The following is a 27,845-nucleotide window of genomic DNA, read 5'->3' on the forward strand; positions in this document are numbered from 1 at the left end:
GCAAAAAACAGCCCCGATTCCACACTGTTGTTTTGCATCCTGCAGGGTTAAAAAGCATGCGTTTCAGTAGGTTTTGTTCCATCCCTGTATAGGTAACCACAGAGAAGCAACAATAGTTTAAAAGTGCATTACAGAAGTTCCACTTATGCACCAGTGCTACTTTCTACATGGAAAAAAAATGTTTAAAAAAAAAAGTGAAAATTCTCACCAAGTCGGTACTGAGCCACTCCTCAATGTCATCCATGACAGAGGACTGTGCAACGGGGATCTATGGAGTGCAGCAAGAGATGCAGCAAGGCAGGCAAAAACCAAAACACATCCACAATCGTGGCCAGAGAAGGATGGGAAATGCCAGAAATAAGATTAAAAAAAAAAAAAAAAAAGATGTAAGATGCATTGGAAAAAAATCCAAAAAAACAACCAGCAACAAAATACAAATGCACTCAAATAAAGCAACACTCAAAAGGTAAATTATGCGCAGCAAGGCTAACAAAACCAAAAACAAAGGTTAGGGGGTGGGGGTGATGCGACTGGATGTGAGTACAAAACGGATAACTTTTTGACCACTCGTTAAAGCCGTCAATACGGACCGCTGGGTCTACTCTTGATCACGTAACGCTTTTAAGGCTAGAATATTGGATGAGAATTCTCTTTACATCATATCAGCTTCATACCCTTGCTTTAAGGGGCTGTTGTGTGTTGCTGGTCCCGTACAAACAGACTCAAAACCTGCAGTCTTTCCACAGGTAACAGTTGAAGCCAATTTGTCTAGTCCCTCCAGCGAGCGAAAACTGCCCAGCCTGGCCACAGGACGGATACGTTCTTCAGAATCAAAGGTGAGTAGACAGAATTGTTCCCTACTCACGGGATTTTTCTCCACTGCAACCAAAAGTAGTTTGAAACGGCGTGCGCACTAAAGAAGACTTGGTGTGGTTTGTGGTTCCTTTCCTCTTAAACCCACCATGATATATCACCCCCCCTAGCTCTGTAACTGGGATCGAGGTGGAGCTGGCAGGCTATGTTAGGAATAATGAGATGTCACAAATTCACCTGGGTCAGCGAAGGGAAATTATTCGTTTCCCAGGTTCAGAACTTCCTGTACAAATATATTGATCTAACTTCAGAGGAGGCCATGCAGTAGCAAACAGGAAACCAGTGCAATCAATTGAGATACGGCTTTCCTCTTTGGATAGCAATGCACTAACAGGTCCTAGGCCAAAGTAGCACAGCTGTTGTGCCAGGGTGGGAGGCTGCTGATCAGATGAATGCTGAGCAGTTTCAAAACTGTCTTAGGGAAAAGATGAGATGAGATTCCCAGGAACCATCCAGGGTGTTGCTTGCCAGGGAGGCCAGCTAACACAGAGAAGAGGGTTTGTAGAAATCTCTGGAGTTAGTTCCACCAGAATTGTAGGCTCATAGGAAAGGCAGGCTGGAATGGACTTCAGAAGGTCAAGTCCAGTTACTTACTCACGGGGTTCCCCGGGGAAAGATGGCTAAGCCCCTGGAGAGCTCAAGGGATACAAGCCAAGATGTTCCTTCTGAAAGATTTTTGTTCTACATCCATGACCCTTTAAGGAGCCTCTGGTCAATGACTGCCAGCGTCACTGCCCCACGTCAGACCTACCCAGCAAACCGCAGGTCGTGTCGAGGGACCCAGCAGAGTGTAGGAGAACGGCAAGTTTCCACTCCAGGATAGAGGTGACAGCCAGAGGCTTAAAACCCAAGGGGATATGGTGCACTCAATAAACTTGGTAGCCTATTGCCGGTGACCGGCAGTGACATCAGAGATCCCGAGCAGAAGACAAGCACCTGCAGCTCACGTTGGGACAGGCCACATTGCTGCTTGGGACAAGTCTCCTTGTTACATCTGTGATGATAAGTGGAACTGAGGATGTCTTGTTTGAAGGCAACGTTTCCAAGCTGCCGTGAGCTAGCCAAGAGGGCCATTAACAGGAGCAGAGACACAACGCAGTTCTTCATGTGCTGCCTCCCAAGGACAAGTCCTATCCTGCAGAACTGACTTGCCAGTTTAAAAGCTTCGGAGATGTGACTGGTTTCAGATAGCAGGCACAAGACAACGCCGGGAAATTATTCAGCCTGCAGCAACTTAAAAACCATAACCCGGGTTTTATTCTCTCACCCTCTTCAATGCATTACTTGCTGCAGCCTTCAGATATAGGAGTTCATTTGCCTCTCGGAAGGCTCCTGTGTTTCCTTACAGATGACAAAGGGGGAAGCTTTGGGAATTATTGAAGTGCCTGGAGTACTAAATAACTAATGTGCTGCCTTTTTCTTACAGCCAGTAGAAATTTGGGACCAATCTATGCTGGAAGGCTCCAAGGGTGGCTGGAGAGCTAACATGCTTGCAAGGACTGCACTGTGGGAGGAAAACCTGATTAGCTGAGAAGAGAAGCAAGTTTTATTCCGTCTCAGCCCCACCAAGGTTAGTTTTGCTTTCACATTTCACTCACCACTGCGAGAAAAACCCTCCCTGCTGAGGGGTCAACCTGCCAGCTCCCTTTAATGAAGCGCAGTCCACAACCAAGACTTCCAAGGAACCCACCAGTAACAAAAAGCAGGGGAATATATTCAGATCCCTGATTTCTAAGGCAAACCATAAACCCAAGTGAACCCTCCTCCTCAGCCTTCTTTATATACCACAAGGGCAAAGAAGGGCTTGAGCCCAGTTCTTGCTTTCCTAGTTGCCTTTACTGAATACAGACAGATGCAAGAGGCAGGCGGTAGTGTTGGCTGCTCACTTCCACAAAATTAACCCTTCCAAGCAGCTGTCCCGCTATTGGTACCAATTTACAGATTAGTCGAGTGGTTCTTCCATTACCTCCTGATGCACTAGGATCAATTAGGATCATCTAGATCAGGGGCGGGCAATTATTTTGGGTGGAGGGCCGCTTACCGAGCAAGCCACTGAGGGCCGCATGATAGGCAGCCAGGGACAGATAACTATTAATTTTCTAAATTTTTTAGGAGTCTAATAGAATGGCCTGGCGGGCCGCATCTGGCTCCTAGGCCACATTTTGCCCGCCCCGATCTAGATCAAGGACAACATGGGGCGGGGGGGTGGGCAAACTACATTAGATGCTTTCAAACGCTTCTAGTATATTAAGATGCTTTAAGTGAATTTGAAGCTGAAATTTGGCTTAGAATCACAGGCAGCTGGCAAGTGTGCGGGAGGGTTTTTTCCCTTTTCAGAAGTGTGGCTCTGTCACAGTTCAAGAATGGGAAGAATCTTCTGCTATATAAAGGCCTCACGCCCCTAAACCATTTTTTTTAAAAAAAGGTGAATTTCCATATTAAAATAAGACTGGGATTTCTGGGAGTGACTAAGGCACCAGCCACGGCAGTGGTGGGTTAGATGGAAATGGCTCTGGAAAAGGATGCCATCCGGCCAGGTTTCTGAAGTATGCAAGCCTGCATTGTCCAATGAAGCTCCCTTTCTCAACAAGGCATCCCCCTGAATTGTCACTGCAGCTGACAAGCCAATTATTTCATATTGTTAATGCGAAGGATTGTTTTTAAGTTTGTATATCTGTAAAATGGATATTAGCCCATACAACATTCACACACTATTCGCTTTTTAATTGAAATTAATTCTGTAGGACTTATCATTCAGAGCTCTTTTTGATTTTGTGGAGTATTCCCAAGCCTAATGCAATCACGTAGGCAGCCCAGGAGGAGAACAAGGGCAAACTTTTCCACCTGCAGAAAATCAAAGGAAACTTGGAATTAAGCCCTTGTTTGAAGTCTGATTGTGTTTGTGCTTTCATGAGCGGTAAAGAGCTGTCAAAAAAGTTTTGCCAAAATATTTCCTTAATGACGGTAAAATCCAATAGTCTACCCTTAAAAAGACCCTCTCTAAGGTTATTAGTGCCACATTAGGTTTCTATTGAATATGTTCCCACTGGAGAAGCAGCAGGTATGAAATGACAATTCAAGTCTCTAGGTGAACTCATTAATGCTCTCAGAATGTTTAACAAGGTTCAGACTAATTGTTGCTAGACTACAGTCTTGTGGTAGCTTAGCTGATTCTATTCTTTTCTGGGTACTTAATGCAACCGACACCAGTACTTGCCTGGCTGCTGTTCACTTCTTCCCTTTGTTAGCAACAAAAAGCGTTTCTCGTTCCATGTAATATGATAGCAGAAGCGGACTGATATTGCATGTCTTAGGGCTCTGTGTCAGATTGCTGCTTCCGTTCTTACCGTCACCTTAAAGCCGCAGTGATCCCAGCAAGGCTTCTTACCCTCATTAGGAAAAGGCCAACGTGACCCTAGGGTGGAACAGTCAGTACTTCCGGGAGAGGATGGGCACTGGTGAATCCTCGTTTGGAAGAACGTGCAATTCTGGCCACCCAGGTTCAAGGAAGGCTAATTCAGACTGGAAGAGGAGCAGTAGAGTGGAGAGCCTGCCACCTGTAATGCAGCTGGAAGAGACGTTGTAGATCATCTGGTCCAGTCCTCTTGCACTAGGCCGGAAAAGACAACTGGGGTCAAGTGACCCCAGCAAGGTGACTGTCCACTCTCCTTTTGAAGATTTCAAAAGGAAGAGGTTGGCTCGTGTAGTCCCCGAAGTGAAGGTCGAGAGGGGACCTGACTGCTATCTGCAGACAGAACAGGACAGGAAACATGATAGAGGAAGAGCTATTGAAGAAGACAAAGGACAAGACTTGCTCAAGAATGGACAGGAATGAACTCAGTCTGGAAGTGAAAAGGTGGTTTGGACTCAGTAAAGCCGTGAGGTTCTGGGAGAGCCTTCCAATCCAAGTCCTGGAGGGGGAAAGCCTATCTACTTTTGAGATGCAGCTTAATGGAGTTTGTGAAGGGAATTAAGTGCTGTGATGCCTTGGACAGCAGGAGACTGGACTCTGTGACCCATATACTCCCAGTGCACATGCACTTTAGATGCAAACAAATTAATTAGCTACCGGATTATTTTCAACTCATTACAATAATCCATGTGCAGTGTAGGTGATAGCTGATGTGCGCTCTGCTCACTAAGCGTGGCCGGTTGTGTGAGAGCCCTTGTTGGTGAGATGCAACATGTAATGGGTTTGCATCCTACCCTTGAGCCCAGGCAACGGAAATCATTGTTCATGTAGGCAGCTAGTCTCTTCGCTACATTAGAAGGTCGCTGGCAGACAAGGAAAGTGATATGGTCTTCAGAAAGCAGGGACACGAATGGTTTTGCTTCGCTAAGGGTGGGGAGATGGGTCCTGCCACTAAGAAGGCAGAAAAAGGTCTTTGAAAACCCTGGCCAAGAACTCACCTGGCAAGTCTGAAGCTAGTGTGCACCAAGAACTGAATGCTCTTGCCTTGCCTGTGACGCAAGAGGGCAAGACCAGGCTCCAAGGAACCTCTGGGAAGAGGACATGCCTCATCTGCCCCACATCACACAGGCCATTTCCCCATCCCCCCTTTTAGGTCTGGGCAGACCAGGTAGCCCCCCACTTTGCTACTAACATCCCAGTACCGGCCCAGAAGGAATCATTTTGTTTTCTGAAAATCTCCTCACTGCTGAGCGGAACAGACCTGCCTTCCCCCACATCCGTCCACTCACCCCAGCCAGGTGGGTCACTCCCAGGGCACACCGGGTTTAGCTTTTGGTTGATTCTGGTCTGGTTTTATCTTTTATCTTCCCAAACAATTTGTTTGTCGACAGACTGTCTTATGCAATATCTGCATTTACCGTGTGTTGCAAGCGTCCAGCTGGTGTGCTGCTAGGTAGCACACAGATTGTTTAAACCATCACATGCCTTTGTGCTGGCTGCTGTCCAAAGCTAGGAGAGGAACTGGAATTACCGGCACTGAAATGGTGCTTGCCCTACATTCAGCCTCTGCGTGAAGGGTTTGGCTATGCTTAAAGAGGTTTGATGGTCTTGCCCTACTGCAAACTCTGGCAGCGCAGACAACAGCTCATGTTGGCCAAGAGAGTTTTTAATCAATGGAGCTCAAACTAAGAGCATCTGTGCTGGGTTTTTTTGCTAGGATCACACTGTTGGATAGGGCTGTGTATTTTTTTTTTTGCCAAGAAAATTTTCAAGCTGAGATCGAGTTTCTTCAAGGTTAGACTAAGAAACTCAAGTTTCTTAGGAGAAAACATCACTGAATTTCTGAGAGAGACTGTCCAGCAAGGGTCCCTATGAAGGCAGGTGATTAACGCAAGAGAAGCCCATCCTACTGTGGAAAGATGGCAACACCAGGTTTCATTTTGCAGCAGCGATCGGAGTGATGCCCTGGCACTCTTCTAAAAGTTAACTGCTCTTCATCAATAGCCCTAACACTGCCTGGACAGAAACTTTGTCCCTCTTTTCCATAGCCCAATAGTACAAAAAGTTACCAAAGGATCTGCACACACAGTAGTTCAGGACAAGGATGCTAGTCATTCCACTGATACTGTAAATACTAAAACATGGTATTAATAAGTATGGTTAAGAACTACAGCCACTTGGAGAAACTGGGTTAATGATTAGTCCAGTTTATTGCGGGGGACATTTATCTCAGATGATATATATCATTATACAAAGGAGCGTGAGTAGCTTGTGAGGGCAGACACTGGTGCCCAGCTGATACTGGGACCGCCAGACCCCCAAGAAGTCTTTGCGCCTCCATGAATGCTGCAGTATCCTTTTTTCCAGGCTGAATAACCACAAGCCAGTAAGCGAATATGGAGTTTGTTTTCTTACTAAAGCCCTGGCCTGAGCGGTGGGAACAGCAGGGGTGCAGGCTTCATGCTTCCCTGCACTTGTAAACAGTGGAAAAGAAAACAAGGGGAACTCCCTGCATCACTGGGCTATTCATAAAGGAGGAGCATCTAGCAAAATGGGATAGCAAGATAGGACGGTGCACCTAGCGCTGCAGCCACCCTGCAGATCAGCAAGGGGTCACAGCGAGCTGCATCCAGTGCCCCATTGAGGAAAGCAGGTGTCATTTGTTCTGCAGCTCTTTAAAATCTGAAATGATTAAATAGGGAGTGTTCAAATCATGGGATAAAGACAAGTGCCTGGTACGGGGTTTACCTGTGTGCCCCTCACAGGCACACAGCCAGCCAGCAGGCATCCAGGTGCTGGCGAGTGTCTGCAGCTCAGGTGCTATGCCAGTCACAGTATCTACAGTTTGGAGACACACCCCAGCTTAGAAAACCAGGCTCACATTTCAGTCCGTGGATGCACATGGATGCCATGTGCCTTGTACTCCCCTGGGCCTTCTTTGGTCTGCAACCCCTTCCTCCCAACATGTCCCTTTTACACGCTGCTGGAGTTGGACCATCCAAACCCACTGGATTTCTGTGGGGACTCCCACAAACTAACCAGAGCCAGGGCAGGCTTGGGAAGCCCCAATCTCAAAGCTGGAAAGGCAGAAATCTCAGCCCGCTTCCAAATCAAGGAACTAAAGTTTACACACCAAGAGTGACCTGTCTGGAGCGATTCAGACTTCGGCCCCTCCTTATAGAGGCAGGCAGCATACAGATTTTTAAAAACCAGGCCACATAACCAGTACTGACCCCTCAAACACACAAAAAAGAAAATCACAAGCAACCCCCCTCTCCCTGAAAAAAAAGAGTCAGACTGGCTTAAAAACCAGTCCAAAGTCAGTCGCTGTCCTCCTTATGCCCTTCCACCCTGGTTTGGAGCCTTTGGGTTGCACTTAAGTTATTATTTTAAAGCTTTCTCCCTAACTGTACAGGGGAGAGACTCGAATGCTCAGATTCTTGCTGAACAGACCGGTGTCACTGGACTTCCAGCCTTACAATCTATGGCTTGCCATAAAATTGCAGGAGGTGGAGACACTGCAGTACGTCCTCCTAATTCAGACAAAACTCCCCAAAAGGATGTTTGCCAGAGCTTGTGAACACACCCTTGTTTTCAAGTACGCAGGGAGAGAGGAGCACGCAGAGAAGCACCTTTTTTTATTGCTGTTTTGTCTAATTAAGTTTGATCCTGCAGCCTGTGTTTATAGCACCCCACGGAGTCCAGTGCTGCAGGGCTGGGCTGGGCTACTAGGAACGTGGGAGACATCCCACCCCTGGATTATGTACGTGGAACTTGTGTTTATCCTTGAAAAGTGGATACTGCATCTATAAATCGAGACAGTAAAAGGAACAAACAGGCCCTCCAGCCCCGTCTCTCGGGTTTTGGGCAGCACAGAAATAATTGAAGGACACACCCCTCACCCCCCATAATTACTCTTTCCCTTTCCCCTAGAAAATTAGGCAGGTGGGAAGCAAAGTCCTTGTACTGTCTGATTTGTGGTTGATCAGTAGGCTGGGTGAGAGGTACACAGAGGATGGTTATTCTATGTAAGGAACTGGGGTGGGCAACAGGGTTCATTTTACTGGTGACATTCTCACCATTCCTTGTGTAATTAGCCACTTGTCTATGGGCTCCATGTCTGAGTTCCCACCTTTACCTCTCCTCTGTGTCGAGAACAGAAAGTCCATAGAGAGAGAAACCACAGCAACACCCGTAAGGACGGAACAGACACAAGAGCAGTAAAACAACCAAGTGCAGCGCCGAGGGGCACTGTTGCTGGCAGCCACTTCGCAGAGCCACCTCCCGCTCAGCCCTCCTCCTCCTCTTCCTGCACAGAAGAGTCCCAGCCCTTCCTGTGCCATCCAGTGGGTTGCACAAACTTACTCTTTCCGCCATGCTGCTATTTTTAAAAAGATGACAACCGACAAGAAGTGAGGCTGGTGTTTTGTGTTTTCCTTAGAAGGGAAGGGTGTCGACAATTTGACCGTGACTCACAGGTCAGCCAGACCTTACAGGGATGTCAAATGCAAGCCATTCTGGAATTTCTCCTCATTTATGGAGGTTATACTCAAATTCATCCCTCCTCCCATTTTTCTTGGTTTCCAGACACAATGCCAATCTCTTCACCTTAAGTCCTCACCTCTGAAGGATATGACAGGTGAAGAATCCCAGCTGGATAAGGCGTTTCAGAAGCCTTTAGGGGATGCACTTAAGACCCTCGTAACTTAATAGGGCTTACATCAAAGTACGTCGTTTCAAGACTTGGGCCAAGGACCATGTGAAAAGTGGAATCACCTCAACTTCTCCGATGAACGGACGGCATGGACACCTGCTGTCCCAGTTGTGTCCATCCAACATCTTGGTGACCACCACTGCAACTCCCACCAGGGAAAAGTCACGGGAGAGAAATTATGTATTTTTGGCTGTCTTTCAGTATGATTTAGTAGCTGTAATCAAGGACACCCAATGCTACATGACTAGTCTTCCTCCATGGACCACTAGTCAAGAGGCTGCTAAGAGGAATTTTAACTTCAAATAACTACTGGAATAAGAAGCTTAAGGAGAACTAGCTGTAAGAGCCTCTGACCCTTCCTGGATGTGCTATAAGTGAAATCTCCTTCAGTTGGCCTTCTTTCCTAACCAAATGGCACATTAATTTACAGAGAGCTAGAAACTGCTTTTAACTTCATTCTTACTATTCCAGTTAGGGTTGAAACCATCCAAAAAGTCACTGGATTATCTCTTCTAAGAAGAAACACCCATCAGCCTCACTTCAAAACATTGCCACTCTTAGCTACTCAGGGTCTAAGTCTCTTCCCAAGACAGCAGTGAACATATTACAGATGCAGTCATCTCATCAGGACCTTTGGAAAGAGATTGAGAGTCTGAGCTATAACAACATCCCAGGTCCAAAGTTCGATAATCCAAGCAAGTGGCTGCTTTCATACACTTTGACCAGTCAGATTAGTTTAGGATGTGGTTCTTTGAGCTGACAACACTTTGGGCAAGGTAACAGCTATATTGGTGCGCGTGACAGGTCACATCAGTGCCTGAAGCAGGATTAAATGAAGTACTAATGAAGGAGGACATAAGCCCCAAGCCATCAGTGGAAAAGCCACAGTGGCCGAGGGTTAACATGCAGCACGCATCAGCACTTGCTGGTGGTAAGTCCAAAGATAACCAGTAACAAGGATGGGACGGACGAGTTTACCCCAATCTCCTCGCTAGCCCCCTATGCTATTCTAGTCCCTGCTGTAGTCAAAGCAGCAGCAAGCAGCTGGGCACCTCTGGCCTGACTTGAATACAGACTCTCACCCGCTCCAAGTGGAAGCTGTCTGGGGCAGCTTGTGGCCAAAGAATATTTTGCAATCCGTCTGCATGTGAGAGAGCTTGGAAAAGGGAACTGTGGGGGATGGGAAAATGTGCACGCTACACTGGCTCTTCCATGCTCCCTAGCGGTGGCTCTAGGGCAAGGTTAGTCTCTGAGCCGGCTCTGAACTTCCTCAGCCATCAGTGAACGCCAAGCATTGCAGGAGGGAAGGGCTTTAAAAAGGTGGCTTGGGGAGATGCCTGGGAATTTCCCTCATTCCTAACTCAGCCTCGATTCCTGCTGGGGCTGGCTTAAATGTGCCAGAAGGGCCGCCTGTGCTACCTTTCATTGAGTGCGTTCCCAGAACGCGATCCACGCGCTTGTTTCTGTGGCAACTCCTGTCAAAGCACCGGGCATCCCGGCAGATGGCCACGTGATGGAAGCATTCACCCCCTCTGGCTTTGTAGGCTGGGCATGCTAACTTGCCCTTCTTTTTGGAAATCATGACCAGGCAGGTACTTTTTCTTAGATAGTCTTCCAAACAGCCTCATCAGCAACAATTTGAAATGCAAGGGACAGCACTGCCCTCTGGGTCGCTGGCAGAATGCCCATTAAAAGTCTAGCTCAAACCCAGATGTCTAGAGAGCAGCATCGTTGCTCTTAGCTCTGTAAAACATTGCCCTGGAAGGCCTGCTGCTGAGGGCAGTAATGCAAGGCAGTGACCTACCCCTCCTGCGTTCTGTTTTCGAACATCCAGAGCAGATGCCAGTCCTTTGACAGCCTGTGGATCCTCATACGTCACACTGCAACAAAGGAACACACAACACAATGAATATACATCCAGCCACCACCAAATGCCAGAGCAAACACACTGGGCTCTGATCTGATTGCTTTGTTTGCTATTGGAATCAGGCTGGTTATTTTTGCAATGGCCTAGCATGTGAAGTGCCTCCCAACAGAGATAAGAACACGCACTCTGTCCCGGGGAAATTACCCACTGATTTCAGGCATGATGCAGCAAGTCGTGCATGACACACAAGAGCAGGGGGTGCCAAGCCAGCAAAGGAATGATAATGCAGCATTACCCAGGTGGGTGCAGAGCTATGCAGGAGGCAGCGATGTGTTTTTAAACGAGGAGACCAGACATCAGCATGCATCTTACAGATATTGTTATATCAAAGACTTTCTGGAGGGGATTTAAATGAGAGGTAACAGCTTTACAGACCAGCTCAGAAAAGACATGCAAATGTAGGGGACAGCACAACGGAGCACATGGAAAGGATTACAGGAGAAGGCAACATCAAGGGAGCCAGTAAAGAGACCAAAGCAGATGGAGAAAACATGTTTATGTGAAGATGGTGAGGAGAAGTGTGAATTTGATGTGGAGGGCGTGCCAGCAAAGCGATTCCAGGGAAGGGGAGGAAAGACTTCATTAGGAAGCTGACAAGTTAAAAGGAGTTGAGGAGCGATGAGTGGGTGGGGAGGTGGTCACAGTTATCAACGGGAGAGAGAAAGACACAAGGAGGCGGGAGAAAGCACTGAGTCAGTTCCTCAGATCCAGATCCTCTTCCGAGAGATTGGGCTCCTTAAACGTTACTCAAAATTACTCTTGAAGAGGTGATCTGAGGAATCCTTGCTTTTCCTCCAGGCAGGGAGAAGCAATCAACCTTCAAGCTAATAGCACCTACCCATAAATCAGCCACTGGGTGGAGCTCCATGACTAACTAGGTGTAGTGCTTTCCTTTCTGGTATTTCCTTCTCCTTCTACAAGATCCCCAATCTCCCGCTTGTCTTTACAGTGGACTTAGTTACACCTGGGTCCCTAGGGTGCAGGTTCACATTCATTTATTACAACAGACACTGGTAAGGGGCCTGGACTGAGACCCCTCTGCTACACGCTTCGCCAGGCTTAGAGGGATTCAGCAGCGCACACTGCTAAAATTGCACCTCTGCATACAGCATCTGGAGCAGGGTGGCTACACTCGCAGACTGCACTGTACAGTCCTGCCTCCAAGGACTCCTCGGATGTAATTCACTGGCTGAAATCTTCCAGACTTGGGCTTTGCTCAAAGAAGACTGTTTCCCCCTAGCAGAACAGAGGAGCTGAATGGGGTCACAGATAACTAAGAGGTGAAGGGTGAAGCTGTTTTAGCAGGTTGACAAGGTATTGGTGCAATCCCTGTCATAATACTTGGGCCCCCAAGTCTCTGATGCCACCAGCATTTCCTTGAATTTGAGCCAGGAAGAGTGCTGGTGGGGAGACAACCATGGGATACATTATTTTGATGCTGGGAGGAGATCAGTGAATTAAAGCAGTTGTGTTCAACCTCTGGCCAGCAGGCTGATTCCAGCCCAGGGGGCTATGTCTTCTGGGCCTCTAGGGCTCCCCATAAATCCAGAAATTTGGCAGCAGAAACACAGTGGCAGCATGAATTGCTGCAGGTTCCATGTCTAGAGCAGTTCACAACACCACCACTCCCTGCTGTCATTGTTTTGGACCTGCAGGATCCCCATGAGCTGGAATGCATGCACCCTTGTGTCAGCGTGTGGGGTTTGCTCCCTGCCTGGATCTGGTGTGCCAGACTGCACCCACAGACTGACCCTGCTGACCTTATGCTGGATGCAGCCCCAGGACTGAACCATAGCATCTGGCCCACTGACCTTCCCTACACTGCTCATCCAGAAGGTTGAACACTGCTGGATCAAAAAATAAGAGCACAGGGTCCTCTTCCATTAAAAAAGTCATGCCTACTTAAGGATTGTGGAAGTATCAGATTGGCAACTCTAGGGGTAAAAGTCTTATCTCCCTACAAATAAGGAACGAACAGCAGCAGTTGAGCAAGCTTCTTCGTGTCCAGCCAACTTGCCTTGATCCTGAGCCAAAAAGGGCGAGATGGCAACTCAGTGTCCAGACTCTTGGTAGCCATATCAGTCATTACAGACCCATGCAGGATTTGAGATGAAAGGCAGTAAGACCAATGCCAGTCCCTTAAGGTTCCCTCTAATGCTCCAATATCTTGAGGACTGCCCAAAGGAGGGAAGATTTACTATAAACCCACCCCGTAGAAAGAGAATACAAGCAACTGGCTTTCTCGATTTCTAGCTTGCTGGTAAATGGAGAGGCCAAGTGAGATGGGACCTGAAATTATTGAGCCAATCAATAATGGACTCTAGCCCAGAGCAAAAACAGTCTCCCCACACCCTCAAATACTCTGAAGTCTAGCAGGAGGAAGTTGACATTAAGTACGTTAAGAGCGCAAAATCCACATCAATCCAGACGACAAAGTGGTTTTGTACTGAAGAGCTTTCAGATTTGTGTTCCCAGGGAATACCAGTGCCAGCAATTTAAAGAGCATTAAAAACAAATAGCCACATACCTCTTCCGTTGATCAGCCAAGGAGCTGCCTCTTGTCTGTGCAAACATGTCAAAGTCATCCCGAGGGTTGCAGTGTTGTAGGGAGCTGAGCGTGCCGCTGACGCTGTTTGTACCCAAGTCTACAACAAGAGACAGAGCCTAAGAGGACCGGCTAACGGTGAAACACAGCCAAGTACCACAGTCCTGGTTGTACAGGAAACACAGCAGTGTGGAATGGTTATACCATCAACTAGATCAGGGTGGGCAGCCTGTGGCATGGGTGCCACAAGTGGCATAAGTACCTGTGTGTGTGGCATGTGGAAGGCTGGGGAGGGGACAGGTTGTACAGTGGCAGATAGGACAGGGAGCAGAAAGCAAAGCAGCAAATGGGGCTGGGAAAGGGATCAGAATAGCACTCAGGGAGGGTGCAGGGCTGCCACAAAGGTCGCCTCCAGTGAACTAGCTGATGGCCGGTGTTGTACAGAGCAGAGATGAGGCATCACTTAGGTTTTGTCCAAGGTATGGTAGAGACAGACAGCTTTGGCTGTGCAGAGGAACTGACATTTCTCTTTTCACCCTAAGCAGTGTGGCTAGAGATCCCCCCTCTCTTCCAGGGAGGAACCATGCTCTAGACCAGTCTTTTGGGCTGCAACCCCAGCCTGGGGCATGCTCAGCTTGGCTTCCAGTCTGACCCCACCTAGGGGAGCTGAATGTGTGTCAAGCACAGGGACCCATTCTGGGTTGTGACCCCTAGTCTGGGAACTGCTGCTGTAGAGGACACCCCCTGTGCGTAGCAGAAAGCTGCCTTTTCTCCCCCCGCTCCTCAGTTTCGCTGTTTCTTAGATCCAGTGCAGGGAAGGAACATCCTGATAGGAGAGTGGCAGCAGAGAAGCTAAGTGAATACCCCAAAGGCTTCACAGCTTCACACGTGTCGGAGCAGAACCCAGCTCTGCCTCCTTTTCCCCTGCTCTGTCTGATGGCTGACACTTTTCATATATGCTTCTTCGTGGTACCGAGATGTTACCGCTAAAACTACCTCAAAAACAGTTCACTGTCCTTGCTAACACCCGTTGATCCAACTGTAAGGTCACCCCAGAACAACTAAGGAGTGGTCCATGCCACTGCTGCTCTCCATTGAAACACACTTTGCAAAAGCAGACACTTACCAAGCCCTGCAAGTTGTGAGGAAAGCGAGGGTGGGGGGGCCGTGCTTCCCACCATTGGGCTCACCACGGCTGGGGAGCCAGGGCCCAAATCTATTAAATTATCCTCCGTCACCTCGTTCAGCACCTGTTAGGACAGTCAAAATTACATGTAGGTGAGATTCCTGGCAGTCATATTAGCAGAGACAAGGGAACACAAGAATGGCGTGTGCTTCCTAACATGCCCTTTCTGGGCAGCTGTTCCAAATGGAAGTATGTTAATTAGGGGCTTAGACTGCAGGATGATGAACGCAGGGGAAGAAGAGAAAAGATACCTCTGCTCTCTTGCTGGACAAGTGTCTGAAAAACAGCCTTAGCTCACTGCCTGGCTTGTGTCTATGGTGTTATCCCACTCCACACAGTCCTGAAAAGGTCTTTTGCCAGGCTCAACGATCACCTTGGAATGAGTGAAGTTCCCTTCTGTTTCCCCACCACCTCCAGCTTTGGACAGGGAGCAGGGTGGAGTGCAAGATAACCTCCATCTTCCACATGAAAAACAAATCACTTCCAGAAATACACACTCTTCCCTGTGACTAAAGGGACACTGCCGACAGCAGGCAGGAGTTTGCTCTGGCTGTGCTGCATGACAAGAGGAGATTAATTAGATACTTACTCCATTACTGGCATTTTGTGCTGACCGGCCTGACCTGTACCGTTCAAACCTGTCGCAAAACAAAGCCGAGAGATTATGAAACCCACATACAAATCTTGGGGGGGAAAAAAAGCAAGTATAAGAAAACTAAAATTCATTAGCTAGGACAAAACTGTAGCAGCTTTTAAGACCAATATCTGAAAATCTTGAGCAGGGGGGAAAAAATGACTGGTGAGAACGATGGAGACCTACTACTTTACGCACCTTTTCTTGTGATCTGGCTCCCCTGATTTTTTTTCTGTTTCATCATCTGAACTCTGAGCTACGATGAACCTTTTCAGTCGCCTACCCTGTTCTGCACCCAGCCCAGGTGAGAAGGCAGCACTGTGGTAAAGGGTCCCCTCACCTCTCGTATCGAAGGAAGACATTATTTAAGTCATCGTTCACATGCAGCAGTTCCTCTGTCACCTCTTCGTTGGACACTCGCGAGATCAGTTCCACAATCCTCTGCTGCATAGCTCTACAGGTCCGGTTCAGCTCCTAAGGGAGTAAATTGCATAGGCATGAATCCTGACAACCCGCAAGGAACAAGCAGATCGGCTTGTGCTCCCTTCACCGCCTCCTGCGCTCCTGACTCCGAGTTCTCCATCATAAGAACATAACCGCTGCCATACTGGGTAGATCAATGATCCACCTAGCCCAGTATCCCATCTCTGACAGTGGCAGAAGTGGATGCTGTACAGGGAGAGCATCAAACCAGATATCTCTAGAATGATCTCTCCCCTATTTAATCCCCTTCCTGGCATCCACCATTTTTTTGGGTTGGAGATACCAGAGGGAACATCTCCATCCATCAGCTGAGAAACTCCAAGATCACAAACTCTGGAAGACTGAATGTCACTCTGTGCCTGGTAGAGTACAAGCCACAGGGGCGGGGTGCCCAAAACCTTGAGGGCCTACATATAGCTCAGCACACATGGTCTTCAACCATAGAAGCATCACAGCGATTCTTACACATGAAATACCTAAGAATTACTTTCACAGAAACTTGGGTATAAAGCATCTGAATGCCAAAGCCTCCAAAACCAGACAACATTTTCCTTCAATATCCAGGTTTTCTGTTTAGCAATACAGTGTTTCAAAGTACCTGGATAGCATCATTGCTAAAAATGAAAGGGGTGCCGGAAAGGGACTGTTGTTATTTGACACTGGTGAGGCTTGGTACAGTGAAAAGACACTCCTGCTTCTTGGAAAAGAGAGGTGCATATAAAGCAAAGAGGCTGCACAAGCAAGACCTCCTTGAAACACGTGCTTAGAAATATTCTGGATAACAGAACCATGCAGCCTTGAGCAAGAAGAGCTCCTTGGTGTCACTGTGCATCCCAGTGCCTTTCCTTAATCACTTGAGGCCAGGAAAAGTTAACATGAAAACCTTGCAGGCTAGACCTGCCCTTAGCTGTACTGTGGAAACCTCTCACACTGAAGCAAACCTAGCTGGGTGCTTCCCATGAGACCCCTGCCACCACCAATTATTTGGCAAACTTGTCCACCTCTGCCAGGTCTCCGAGCACAGAGAATTTCAAGTGTACGGCTCAAAACGAATGTGTTGGGAAAGTTACCCAAGGAAGCCGGACGGAGAAGCCAGCCCCACCAAGGTGGCCTGGGCCTTCCTTGAACAAGCACAGACATTTGGGGTAATTTGGGTCCCTCTCCCATCCCTCCCATCTCTCTGCAGAGAGGAAGCTCTGCACTAAACAAGGATGTCTTGGTGGTACATAACCTTCAGGGTGAAAGCAAAAATGTGATTGTTTGCCTTGCTTGGTCTGACATCCTAAGCCCTGGATAAATTTCACCTAATGCAATCCAGCTGCCTTGGCAGCTCGAGGAATGCGTTCTCCAGTGTCACGTTTGATCCCATCACTTTAGAAGCAGATTGTGACATTTCAGAGGCTCGCTCGCTGCCATACAGGGAGGGCTGACAGGACCTGTCTATTCTGCTCAGATGTGGCTCTCAAGGAGGCTGTTTACATTTCATTGTGGGGAAAATGTCAGGAATTATTTAAGGAGGATGACTATATACCACCTCAAACCAAAAAGCCTTGCATATGAGGCCTTTCTGCCTTTAAAAGGCTAACCGTGCCCCTTGTCGTCAAAAAATAGCCTCTGTCTCTCAATCTCTCGCCTGCTCGCTCTGTGATTCAGACTTAGGCTGCATCCGTCAGAGAGAACCAGTCACACTTCACGATCATTTCCTCTCACCTTAAAAATGTATTGTCAGATTACGCAGGCACGATTTCTCTGGCTGTCTATAAATGTAGGCGAGTTATTCTGTGCTCTCAGAGTCCACCATGGTTTCCTGGAAGCTGCTTTTTTTTTTGATCACAGTCCAACCCAAACGGTTCGAAGCTGAAAGGCTCTTTATTGTAAAGTCTTTCATCAGCTGCCATGTGGCTGTGAGACAGGCACACGCTATTGCTCTGTAGGAGAGACCAGTTTTTGGATGGACTTCAAACTCTGGTGCATCACAGAAAGCGGCTCCCAGTCTCCCTCCAGCTTCACTGCTCTCCGTGCCCATTCTACCTCCCGGCCAGCTGAGGAGCTGACACTTTGGAAGGTAAGGGAAGGCACGCTCGAACAGCTGGAGAGCAAGACTGTAAACCCCAGCAAGCAGACACCTCCTCTTTGGTGCCATGCTACCTTATTCCCCAGCTCAGCTGACATTGCCCAGATGTTCCCTCAGCCACAGCTGGCCTGGAGAATGAGACGTGAAGCCAGAGATAGGAACTTACTTGAAGTGCTACCACAAAAGGAACCGGAACAGGACCTTGTCACCTGATTCAGAGGGTTTTTGAAGTCAGAAAGGACCCTGCTGATCATTCAGCCTGACATCCTGCTTTACTCAGACCACAAAACATCACCAAGTGGTTCTTGCAATAAGCCCTAACCATCTGGAAAGAGACTTCAAATGATAGAGTCTAAAATCTTTCTAGGTAATAGTTAACCCACTTGAGACAGGATGGGTATCTGCTCTGCCAGGACTGAGCAATTTTTATCATTATAAAGCTGCCAACAGACAACATGGAGAAGGTTTAAGTGTTCAATGCCAGTTTTTCTTCAATCTTCATAAAAAAGGTTAATTGTGACCAGATGTTTAGCAAAATTAACAAGAGCACAGCCAAGGCCTAACTAAAAAAAATAGATTAATGAATATCTAGATGCGTTGAATACCTTCTAATCAGCAGGGCTCAATAAAATTTGTCCTACAGTATTTGAAGAATGTGACAAAAATCTTTGAACTATTATGATTATCTCTGAGAGCTCGTAAAGGACCCAGATGATTGGTGAATAGTCAATACTCTGCCTGGCTTTAAGTGAAGGAAAAGACAGACCTGGGGAATTATAGGCCAGTAAGCCTCAGTACTCAGAAAGTTACTGGAACAACAAAATTATAAGCACCATGAGGACAACGAGTGATAAAAAACAGCCAGTATGGACTGCCAAGAAGAAATTATGGCAAACTGATCTAACTTCCTTCTTCAATAAGGTAACCAGACTAGTGGATGGGATGAGCAGTAGAATCGATATATCTCGACTTTGGTAAGACTTCTGACCCGGCTTCTCACAAACAAGATATGGAAACAGGGTCTACATTAATTTACTTTAAAGGGATACACAAGTGATTGAAAATGGATATTCAAAGAGTATTTATTGACAGTTTACCATCGAACTGGGAAGACCTACCAAGTAGGGTCCTGGAGAGGTCTGTCCTGGGTCCATAGCTATACAATACTAATTAATTAATTAACTGAGTGATTAACTATAGAAAATACCTATAAATGTATGGATGATGCCAAGCTGGGGCATAATGGCAAGCACTTTAGAGCACATATCAGGATTAAAAATTAGCTTGATAACTGGAGAAATGGTCCAAAACCAATTAGATGAAATTCCATAAAGAGATTTGCAAAGTATGCACCTTAAAGAGAGGAAGACACAAATGCACCAATACAAATGGGAAATAACTGGCTTTGTAATTACTACAGGGAAGGAGCAGGGGGGGGTACAGTAGACCATAAAGTGTCATAAGGCAATATAATCCTTATGCCAAAAAAAAAAAGGTTTAGAATATGCGATCAATGAGAACAAGTTGAGATTTAAGAGTTTATTTGGCACAACAGAAAAACCCAAGGTGGGGGAAAACCTTCAAAGACTGTTATAAGGAGGATATGGTTATTTGGAGCCCAGACACAGGACATCAACATGGAAGCCAGGCAACCCAAGGAACGGATACAGGACTGTAGGAAAACAAAACTTTACCATCCCAAGCAGCTGGAAGAGATTTATTAGGAAATGCACTTACTTGTAGTAACTCTAGATCGGATGAATCCTCCTGTCCTGGGACCATCTCCGTCAGCATCTCAGACATCACTTTTGTGTTCCCGCGAACAATATCCAGCTCACTGCGCAGCCGGGCAATCTGTTTTCAGGGAGGAGGAAAAGCAAGGACCATGTTACCTTGTGGCCTTAGAACAGAATATTGTCAAGAAACAGCTCTCCAGTCTCCCTGCTTCTCTCGATTGACTTGACATCTGATGCCCGTCACTGGAGATGAGAACAAGGCTACAACATATCATGACGGAGTAAAAAAAGTTTCCCCTAGAGAGAATGTTATTACAGTGATGGAAGAAGATGCTATGGAGGACAATTCATCACTGTGACAGAGCCAGCTGTGTTCTGCTCAGATGGGAACAGAAGCTAAAAAACAGAGTGATGCTAGGAAAATGCTACGCTGCTCTCACAAGGCAGGCAGAAGAGGCGAAAGGGGGCAGGAGGTCCTGATGTGGCTCCTCTACTATGCAGTGGCCTTTCTTTCTCGTCAGAGAGGAAACACTGGCCAGTGGACAGGAAAGTAGCATGAGATCCAAGTCCTGGGACTGGCACTTGCTAATCAGGTGCGAGTAGGACTTCAAGGCAGCACTTCTGTGCATGGCACAAAGGTGGCACAGATATGACTTACAAGACTACAGGGTACATGAAGTAATGGCAGATGCATGTGTGTGCACCTAGGACAAGATTTCACAGTCCAGACAGCAGAAAAGACTCCTAAAGGGAAGCAGATCTAGGCTGCACCTGCAACTCAGAACTAAAATGCCTGCGAGAAGAGACAGCTAGTTTGATTCACTGAACCAAGAAAGTCTCATCCCAGTACCTGTTCAGAATTGGCAGTGATAGGACCAGTCACATTCAACGGTGGAGCCTGAGGAGCTGAGTAGGCCGTGGGAGAAGGTGATGAATACGAACTGGTGCTCATCCTTTGCTGGGACTGGGACGTGGGCATAGTGGCTGCAGGATCCACTTCAGGAACACTCTGCCATGGGAGAAAAAAAAGAGCTCAGGCCAGAGCTGTGGCAGCATCTGCTCCAGGTCATGATCCCAGATACAGATGCGAGCTGCAGCTCATGGAGGAAGTCAGCATCACAACAAGCATGCACTACCATGTCAGACCATGCCTGGGGAATGACTGTGATAATCCGCGCTCATCTTTTCTGCGCTAACTCTCAGATTTTCAGTTCAGTTTCCCTCCACAAGAAAGGCAAGAAGCCAAAAAAAAAAAAAAGCAAGCAACAGGACGAAATACATTTTGCTTCGAAATCAAGTGACAAGCTGGAAAATCACACGCTCTGTATGTACTGCAGGAAACTCATTTTCCTGTGAGAACCGTAAGGTGAGTTTCCTGGCTATGTGCCCTTAAATTCACAGCCACGTCGTTGCACTGACTCAGGATTTCCACCGTGAAGAATCCAAATATTTTGTGGGCAATCAGTTTACTTTCCAACAGGACAGCAAGCTCAAGGTTGCAGACCCGCCTTTTGAAGATACAGGGAACTTGGCGCTCCTGCTCAAATCAATTGGAGCCGCGGGCGCCAAGAATCTTTGCGAGACAGGCCCTCTTTGTTCCTGGTTCACCGTAGGGGGGGTCCTAACAGGAAAGCTGGCCTCTCTGGAGAGGAGATAAACTGAATCTCAACAACAGATCTTTGCTAGGACATTTTCTAAGCATGGTAGTTTAGTTTGTGTGACCATTTGGTGAACCAAGACAAGTGTGCGAGCCTTCTTCAAACGCTCTCCCCTCTGGGTTGACATCTGACTCGAGAGAAGAGATTCTGGTATTTAACAGCCCTACCTTGCCCTATTCTTTTCCATTCTCTCTTGCTGTTAAAGAGTCCCCCTGCGTTAAGCAAGTTCTCTGCACTGTAAGAAGTCACCAGCAGAAACAGAAGAATTATCCCATGATCTTTATACAGCACAGTTGTTTTTTTCCAGGGATAACTTACCCTCTGTGGTGTGTGTATTGGAGAGAGCGCATCAAGATCTGCCATGGGAAACTCGATCCCTTTTCGTTTGAGTTCCTCATAAATATGCACTACTCCAGTGAGATCGGGGCTGCTGCGAAACGCATCTGCCCAAGCCTGGAAAACATGCAGATCGTTCATAAGTCTTTCAAGTGAGCACCGAAGTCCCCCTCTTGCTCTCCCACCCTACAATGCGGATCCAATCAAGAAAAGCACTCATGCATTTCATTCTCATTTGAAGCTTTAATTACTAGATCTGCTCTGAAAGACTGAGTTGCTACGAAGACAGTCAAGAGTAAATCTAAAGTAAATGGTGAGTCAGTGCATAGAAGTTCACATACCAGTTAACACAGGCAGATTCATGAAACCCAAGTCCCAGAAATCCTCTTTTTTAGATGCATTTGGTGAAGCATTGACCTTTTCCTCCTACTTCACAGGTTCAGACCCACAGTAAACTCTAACAGGGAAGAATCTGTTTTAATAGGATCTGGAAGGTAGAAAGCCTTTGGCCAGTTGGCCTTGCTCTGCAAAGCATTGTCATTTGCTGCCAAGGAGAATCTAAGCTTGAGCACGCAAACATCTCTCAGGTTCTTCTGTAACAAGCCAGACATTGCATTTGGTTCCCCTGGCTGCTGCTGTGCTACAGCGAAAGGTAAAGTGCTACCATTGAATCAGAGAGCTAGCGTTAGATCAAAGAAAGAGCTGCACGCAGGTGCTCATCACAGTTGTTTGCTGCAATCATCCTTCAGCTATTTCCATCCCGAAAATGTGATTTTCAGCCACCTTTCACAAGGGGGGAAATAACAATCAGGGAGGATAAACTAGATTAGAAAGCAGATTCAATATTTTACTTACGCTCTGGTGCTGCTCGCTTCTAGGAAATTGTATTTTGCACCCTGCCTGCACAGGGAGCAATCCATCATCACTTGGAGGCTAATGGTTCTGCTTCCCAACACTGCTTAAGTAAATTAATTGCATCAATTGCTCAGATGCCACGCGAGAGTCCCACCAATCCTTCTGCAGCACAAGAAACCCGAGTTGCGCTGGGTACGAGCCACTGTGGCTTGAAAGGTCAGTCTCAAGGAAGCTTCCTTAATTACAGCAGAAGCATCCTCGCCACACAGGTAACTCTATCTTTGTCTTGGTGTTTTTAATTTACGTGAGAGGCCCTCTGAAACTTGTTCCTACACCCTGCCTCTCCATGGGCCATCAACTGGGAGGATGCAAAGAAATGGGCTAAATGAGCTCTGTTTAGCCACAGCACAGACTCATTCTTAGGCAGGTACCACAATTGTGTTGCACCAATGCACAAACTCCTGTCTGGCCCATCAAGAAGAGACATCATCATACTCCAGGTTTCACTGGCATCCTCACATCACCCCAGCTCATCTGCTTATTTGGCCTCTTTTCGCACCTAGAGAGATGTGTCACACCTACACACGTGCTGCTTCGGCTTTGAGATGCCCCGTGCCGCACGGTCCCCTCCATTCTCTCCACTCGGCCCTTCCACTTCAGCCTGCTTTATTGAGGGTCCATCTTTCACCTGGACAGCAAGAACTGGCCTCCCTCATTGTCCCCTGTAGCTGCTGAATGGCTAATCCTTAGTGCCATTTGTGACATGGAGGTGTAGCATAAGCCCTCTCTTTGAGAGCGCTGGAATTGGCCCACACAATAGCCATGCTATATGACATGTCCAATGTGCGGTATTACTGAGCCTGACACCAAACGAACAAAGAAAAAAAATGTGTAAAAGTCATCGGGAAACAGCCTTTCCACCTACCCTGCTTCAACAATTAGCTTCGTCAGGACGTTATTTGCTTTACTGTAGCACCTACAGCCAAGACAAGCCACGGTGTGCTAGGTGTTGTACATATGCATAGAAAATCAGTCCTTGTCCTGACAGATTTACAATAGAGCTAAGCAAGACAGACAGAAGCAGCACTAGTCCAATTTAAAACCCTAAGAAACAGCAAAAGCAAGGAGACTAGGGACTTGGTGCAAATCCAAGGAAGTTTGTGACAAAGCTGGGAACTGAATCCAGATCGCTGGGTCCTACGGCCAGGCTTACCTAGGTATTTACAAACCTAAAGATGTTGACAGGTGCCTGCTGGGACTGACATCAGTGCCTAAGCCAGTTAGATGAACAAGGGGCCATATTTACAACCATTTAGCCACAGACCCAGCTTTCCAGCACAGCCACTCTCATACGGGTACCGCCAACTAAGTTCATTGTGCTTCTACATAGTCTCACCAGGACTTATTATTTTTCGTGCTCTTGCTCTCCCGTGGGAAAGGCAGGAAGGCAAGAACTCAAGACAGCATGCACCCTCTTGCAAGGGAAACGCAAAGAGTAGTTCCCACAGACTCTGTTGAGTGGAAGTAAGAGAGGGGCAAGCTCCATATAATGTGTGCTAATGAAACTACAGCTATAAAAGTCATTCAGCTGCAAAATAAATCTGAACTCAACCAAGTCATTAGGAAAAGCTATCCCCACCTTGCATCTGTGCTGGGAAAACACCCTGGAGCAGAAGAATAGCTGCCTGAAGACAGATGTGTGCACAGCACCCTCTGATATTCTAGGCTGGGCTGTTAGTTTGTTACCTTGGCAGGTACTAATGCTCCCTAATATTATGCTGTAGGGAAGAACAAATACTATGCAAGCAATCACTGTAGCAGACCTGGGGATAGAGGCAGCCCTACAGAATAGAAAACAAGAGCAACCTCCAACTGCAGGATGTCCAAAGGGTGAAGTCTGGAAGCACAGCTAACTGCCTGGCCACACAGGTGCCTCCACCCATTCACATATGCCTGTTGGCGCTGAGGGCTTCTGCATTCACTCCCCTTGAATCAGAGTCACCCACCACCCCCTCTAGAGGCACAGGTCTATGTGGGAGCCAACCGCAGGCTGCTCCTTACAGCTGCCAGGCTGTTTGTACCAAAAGGCGTTTAGCGCACCAACCAAACTAATAAAGCCTTCTAACCCCGTTGCACCCAGGCTTGGCCTACAGATTGAAGCAATCACAAGGACTCGCAGTAATGTTGCAATCACTGTTTGGCTTTGATTTACTAATGGGTGAGAACTCATTTAAATCTGGGTGATAAATTGGCCAACATCCTCCAAAATGACACGGCAAAGACCCAACAGTGACAAGTACCCACAGTTTCCACTAACGACCTAATACAATATTATCATTCAGTGACGTCACCTTTTAGCTTTACACCCAAGGGAGTCAACACCCCAGGCTCACTCAGACCAACAAGCCTCATTTAACACAGTCTACTAAAGTGCATTAATGTACAGAGATAGCCATGAAGTGGGAGGGAGACCCTGAAGCCCCTAGGAAAGGCACATCCAGGTCTCCCACCCAGCTTGCTTCCTGCTTTAATTCGATTAATAAGTCGTGCATTATATATGGGCCAGCTGTGTGTTTGTGCTTCCAACTGCTGAAGCATTTCATTGCTCACTGGCATGTTTTACTTCTCAAATTAAAATTAAAAACACATTTAAAAAAATTGCGTCGTATGCCTAGAAACATATTCCCAGGAGAACTGCAGCACCTCTGAAAAATCTCTCTCTTTCACAGACACAGAGTGTTTTACCCTCTGGTGTTTGTAACAGCTGGGTAGAACTCACAGACAGAGCTTCCTATGATTGTCACATAGCCTCCAGGCAACTGCCAGTGTTTCCCCATGTGTTTCTAGCAGGACTGGAAATTAACAGTTTTATTTCTATGCAGCACGAAAGGAAAAGGTGGCAGGGAGGGCTGGAGACAGTGTTCAGGTGTGTGCTGCTGCTGTTGTAGGGCAGGCAGAGGGAACGTGAAAGTCGGCACGTTAGACCCTATATAATTCTTTGCAGTTCTATGCACATCTTTCGTCGAAGGATCTCAAAGTCTGCTGCAGAGGTGAGAAAGCCATCTCATCTCACAGATGAGGAAAAAGCATGAGGAGGTCAGTGCACTGCTCTTGCACCAGTGAAATCCAGGGTCTTCCCACTGACTTTAATGGGGGCAGGGTCAGGACCTCAAATGATTTCTCTAACCTCATACAGAGTCCAACACAGAGCTGGAGGCACAATATGGGCTGCATCTTCTGGATCTAACCAACAGATCATTTACCCATCACTTAAAAAAAAAAGGGAAAAACCCTCTCATCAGCACAGTACTTGCCTATGTATTTAGGCTCTAGAAGACATTTCCGCCCTGTACCTTCTTGCCATAAAACAGAATCTCCCCAATATCACTCTGGGGTAGTCATTTGCTTATCAAAAGCAAACTGCTTGTTATATTTAGCTCTGCCCACATGCCCAGCCTGTACAGCACATGGGCACGCAGCCCCTAATTCAAAGCTGTTGCCTGGAAGGTGACTTACATACCTGAATGAGCGCCAGTACTTTATCCTGTACGATGGTGGGGGGGTTGTTCTTGGGCGAGATGATTTTCACCAAGACGCCATCTATGAAATCACGGTTTGCCACAAGGACATGGAAGCGATGGCCGCAGTTCTTCACACAAGTTTCCAGTACCTGAAATGAAGGCATCCAATGATGGACCAAAGGCTTGATCATGCACACAAGGGGAAGAGGTCACCTGGTTAAAAGAAATACTTTGGGGATAGCTAATCCCACTTTCCTGGTTCCCCCTTCTTCCTCCTAGGTATCCCTGGATAGCTTCCACCTTTGCACACACAGCTACAAATTCATTTATAGCTTTCAGTCACCTTCAACAGAACAATGCAAACCAGTCGCTTTATTATTTGCCCCAAAAGGTAGCAATCCTGCATTAGCAGAAACATGACGTAGCTCAAACATAGCTTGCTCTCATAGTTCCCACTTGTAATTTTGGTCCTTTGCTTTCACACATCAGTCAACAAAAGTGTTCAGCTGATGAGATAGCAGCATTAGAAATGATGCCTTTGGCTCCAAGAGATGCAGAAAAAAATATGACTCATCCCAGAGCCCTTTCCTTTTTCAACTTGAATTCAAACTTGTGATGAATTGAGTCACTAGCGTTAACACCCCCAACACCTATCTGTCCCAACCTGTCTTGCCCCCAGAGTAAAGAAATGGGAAAGTTCCTTCAGCTTTCAAATGTGCTCACTTTGGCAATTCACCCTACAGGCTTCAATACACTGAGTATTACAACCAGAGCATGTAATATGTATGTCCTGTCAGAGTGAGGCTGACATGTATTTGTGGAGTCCAGCCGTTTTCCATGCTCCTGAAATATAATTGGCCCAGATTTCATTCCCATATATGAAAATGTATATACGGGAATTAAGCTGAAATATCTTCAGCCCTTCAAAGCATTCCCCTTTAAATGCTCTGAAAGGTTGTGCTTAAATTAATTTTTTCCACCTAACTAGCTGAAGTAATTCTCTTTGCCATTCGACTCTACCATTGACTCATCTATGAAGACATGATACATGTGGAGGTAAATACCACCACATCTCTCATAACCACAGCTACTGGTCGCTACGGTTATAATATATGTATAGTAGGGGTGCTCATAATTGCCCCCACTGCTTCAGCTGATGTCCTTAGACTCGTTGATACAGGCTGAAGCCTATGGACTTGCAGCCATGAGTCCATTTTCGATGGACAGCGGACAATTATGTATCCTTTTTGGTCTTTAAGGAACAAACACCAAAACTTGGCAGTTCTCAGGATGACAAGCCAGGGCAAGTAAGAGGAAGAGGTAACAATGGACTAGTCTAGTAAAACAGGGTTTCATCTCAGGCACGTTAGGACTGAAGGGCAATAGCAAGATTTGCGTGACAGGTGCATGGCCGTACGTTAATCTAGGACATCGGTATTTCTCCTTTGCCTTCATGAAGTGCAAAATGCACCCTCCAGCGCACGTTTCAGTCTGCCACATCACCCAATAAAGCCTTTTTACTCAAACTCCTTGCTAAAGAAATCAGCAGATGTCACTGGCAAATGATCAGGCACTCGTCTAGTGCTGGGTGAATGTGTAGAACCAAATCACTGCTTTCAAGTAATTTCTGCTGATGTGATTTAACTCGGCACGTCTTGCATGAAGATTCATTCATCAGGCAAGTTGGTTATATGACGCTGATGAATGATATGGTAAGCTCACCATGTTCATTTGCACATGTGCTTACGGCTAAGGCCTGGGAGCGGGGAACAACTGGGAAGAGGGAAGTGCCACTAGGCAGAAAAGCCTAAAAGAGGCTCTGCTTCAGCCCTGAATTTCCTCACTTATCACTGTAGGTAGAAGCCTGGACAAAAGCAAAACTCCATCCAAC

At 46.9% G+C, this 27,845-nt stretch overlaps 1 protein-coding gene and 1 long non-coding RNA gene across 7 annotated transcripts in view; one reads left to right on the forward strand and one right to left on the reverse strand.

Moving 5' to 3' along the window:
* The window catches only part of TOM1L2 (target of myb1 like 2 membrane trafficking protein), a 59,815-nt gene that overhangs the window by 10,330 nt on the left and 21,640 nt on the right, over positions 1-27,845 (reverse strand). For 2 of the 5 annotated variants that reach the window (XM_019482966.2, XM_019482967.2), the window contains exons 4-14: positions 25,954-26,103; positions 21,561-21,695; positions 20,435-20,593; positions 19,586-19,702; positions 15,632-15,765; positions 15,247-15,295; positions 14,598-14,721; positions 13,454-13,571; positions 10,804-10,879; positions 8,365-8,430; positions 209-268 (exon numbers count right to left, since the gene is read on the reverse strand). In XM_019482966.2, the coding sequence (XP_019338511.1) occupies positions 209-268; positions 8,365-8,430; positions 10,804-10,879; positions 13,454-13,571; positions 14,598-14,721; positions 15,247-15,295; positions 15,632-15,765; positions 19,586-19,702; positions 20,435-20,593; positions 21,561-21,695; positions 25,954-26,103 (1,188 nt within the window). The remainder of the gene's footprint in view (positions 1-208; positions 269-8,364; positions 8,431-10,803; positions 10,880-13,453; positions 13,572-14,597; positions 14,722-15,246; positions 15,296-15,631; positions 15,766-19,585; positions 19,703-20,434; positions 20,594-21,560; positions 21,696-25,953; positions 26,104-27,845) is intronic. The other 3 variants (XM_014604317.3, XM_014604319.3, XM_006272702.4) reach the window with 2 other exon arrangements.
* Positions 1-27,845, forward strand: part of LOC109282101 (uncharacterized) — a 57,213-nt gene that overhangs the window by 10,257 nt on the left and 19,111 nt on the right. For both annotated transcript variants that reach the window (XR_002088978.2, XR_009456344.1), the window contains exons 2-3: positions 747-836; positions 2,300-2,443. This is a non-coding gene — a long non-coding RNA (uncharacterized LOC109282101). The remainder of the gene's footprint in view (positions 1-746; positions 837-2,299; positions 2,444-27,845) is intronic.

The sequence above is a fragment of the Alligator mississippiensis genome, chromosome 13 (genome assembly GCF_030867095.1).
Source record: "Alligator mississippiensis isolate rAllMis1 chromosome 13, rAllMis1, whole genome shotgun sequence".
Taxonomy (NCBI): domain Eukaryota; kingdom Metazoa; phylum Chordata; order Crocodylia; family Alligatoridae; genus Alligator; species Alligator mississippiensis.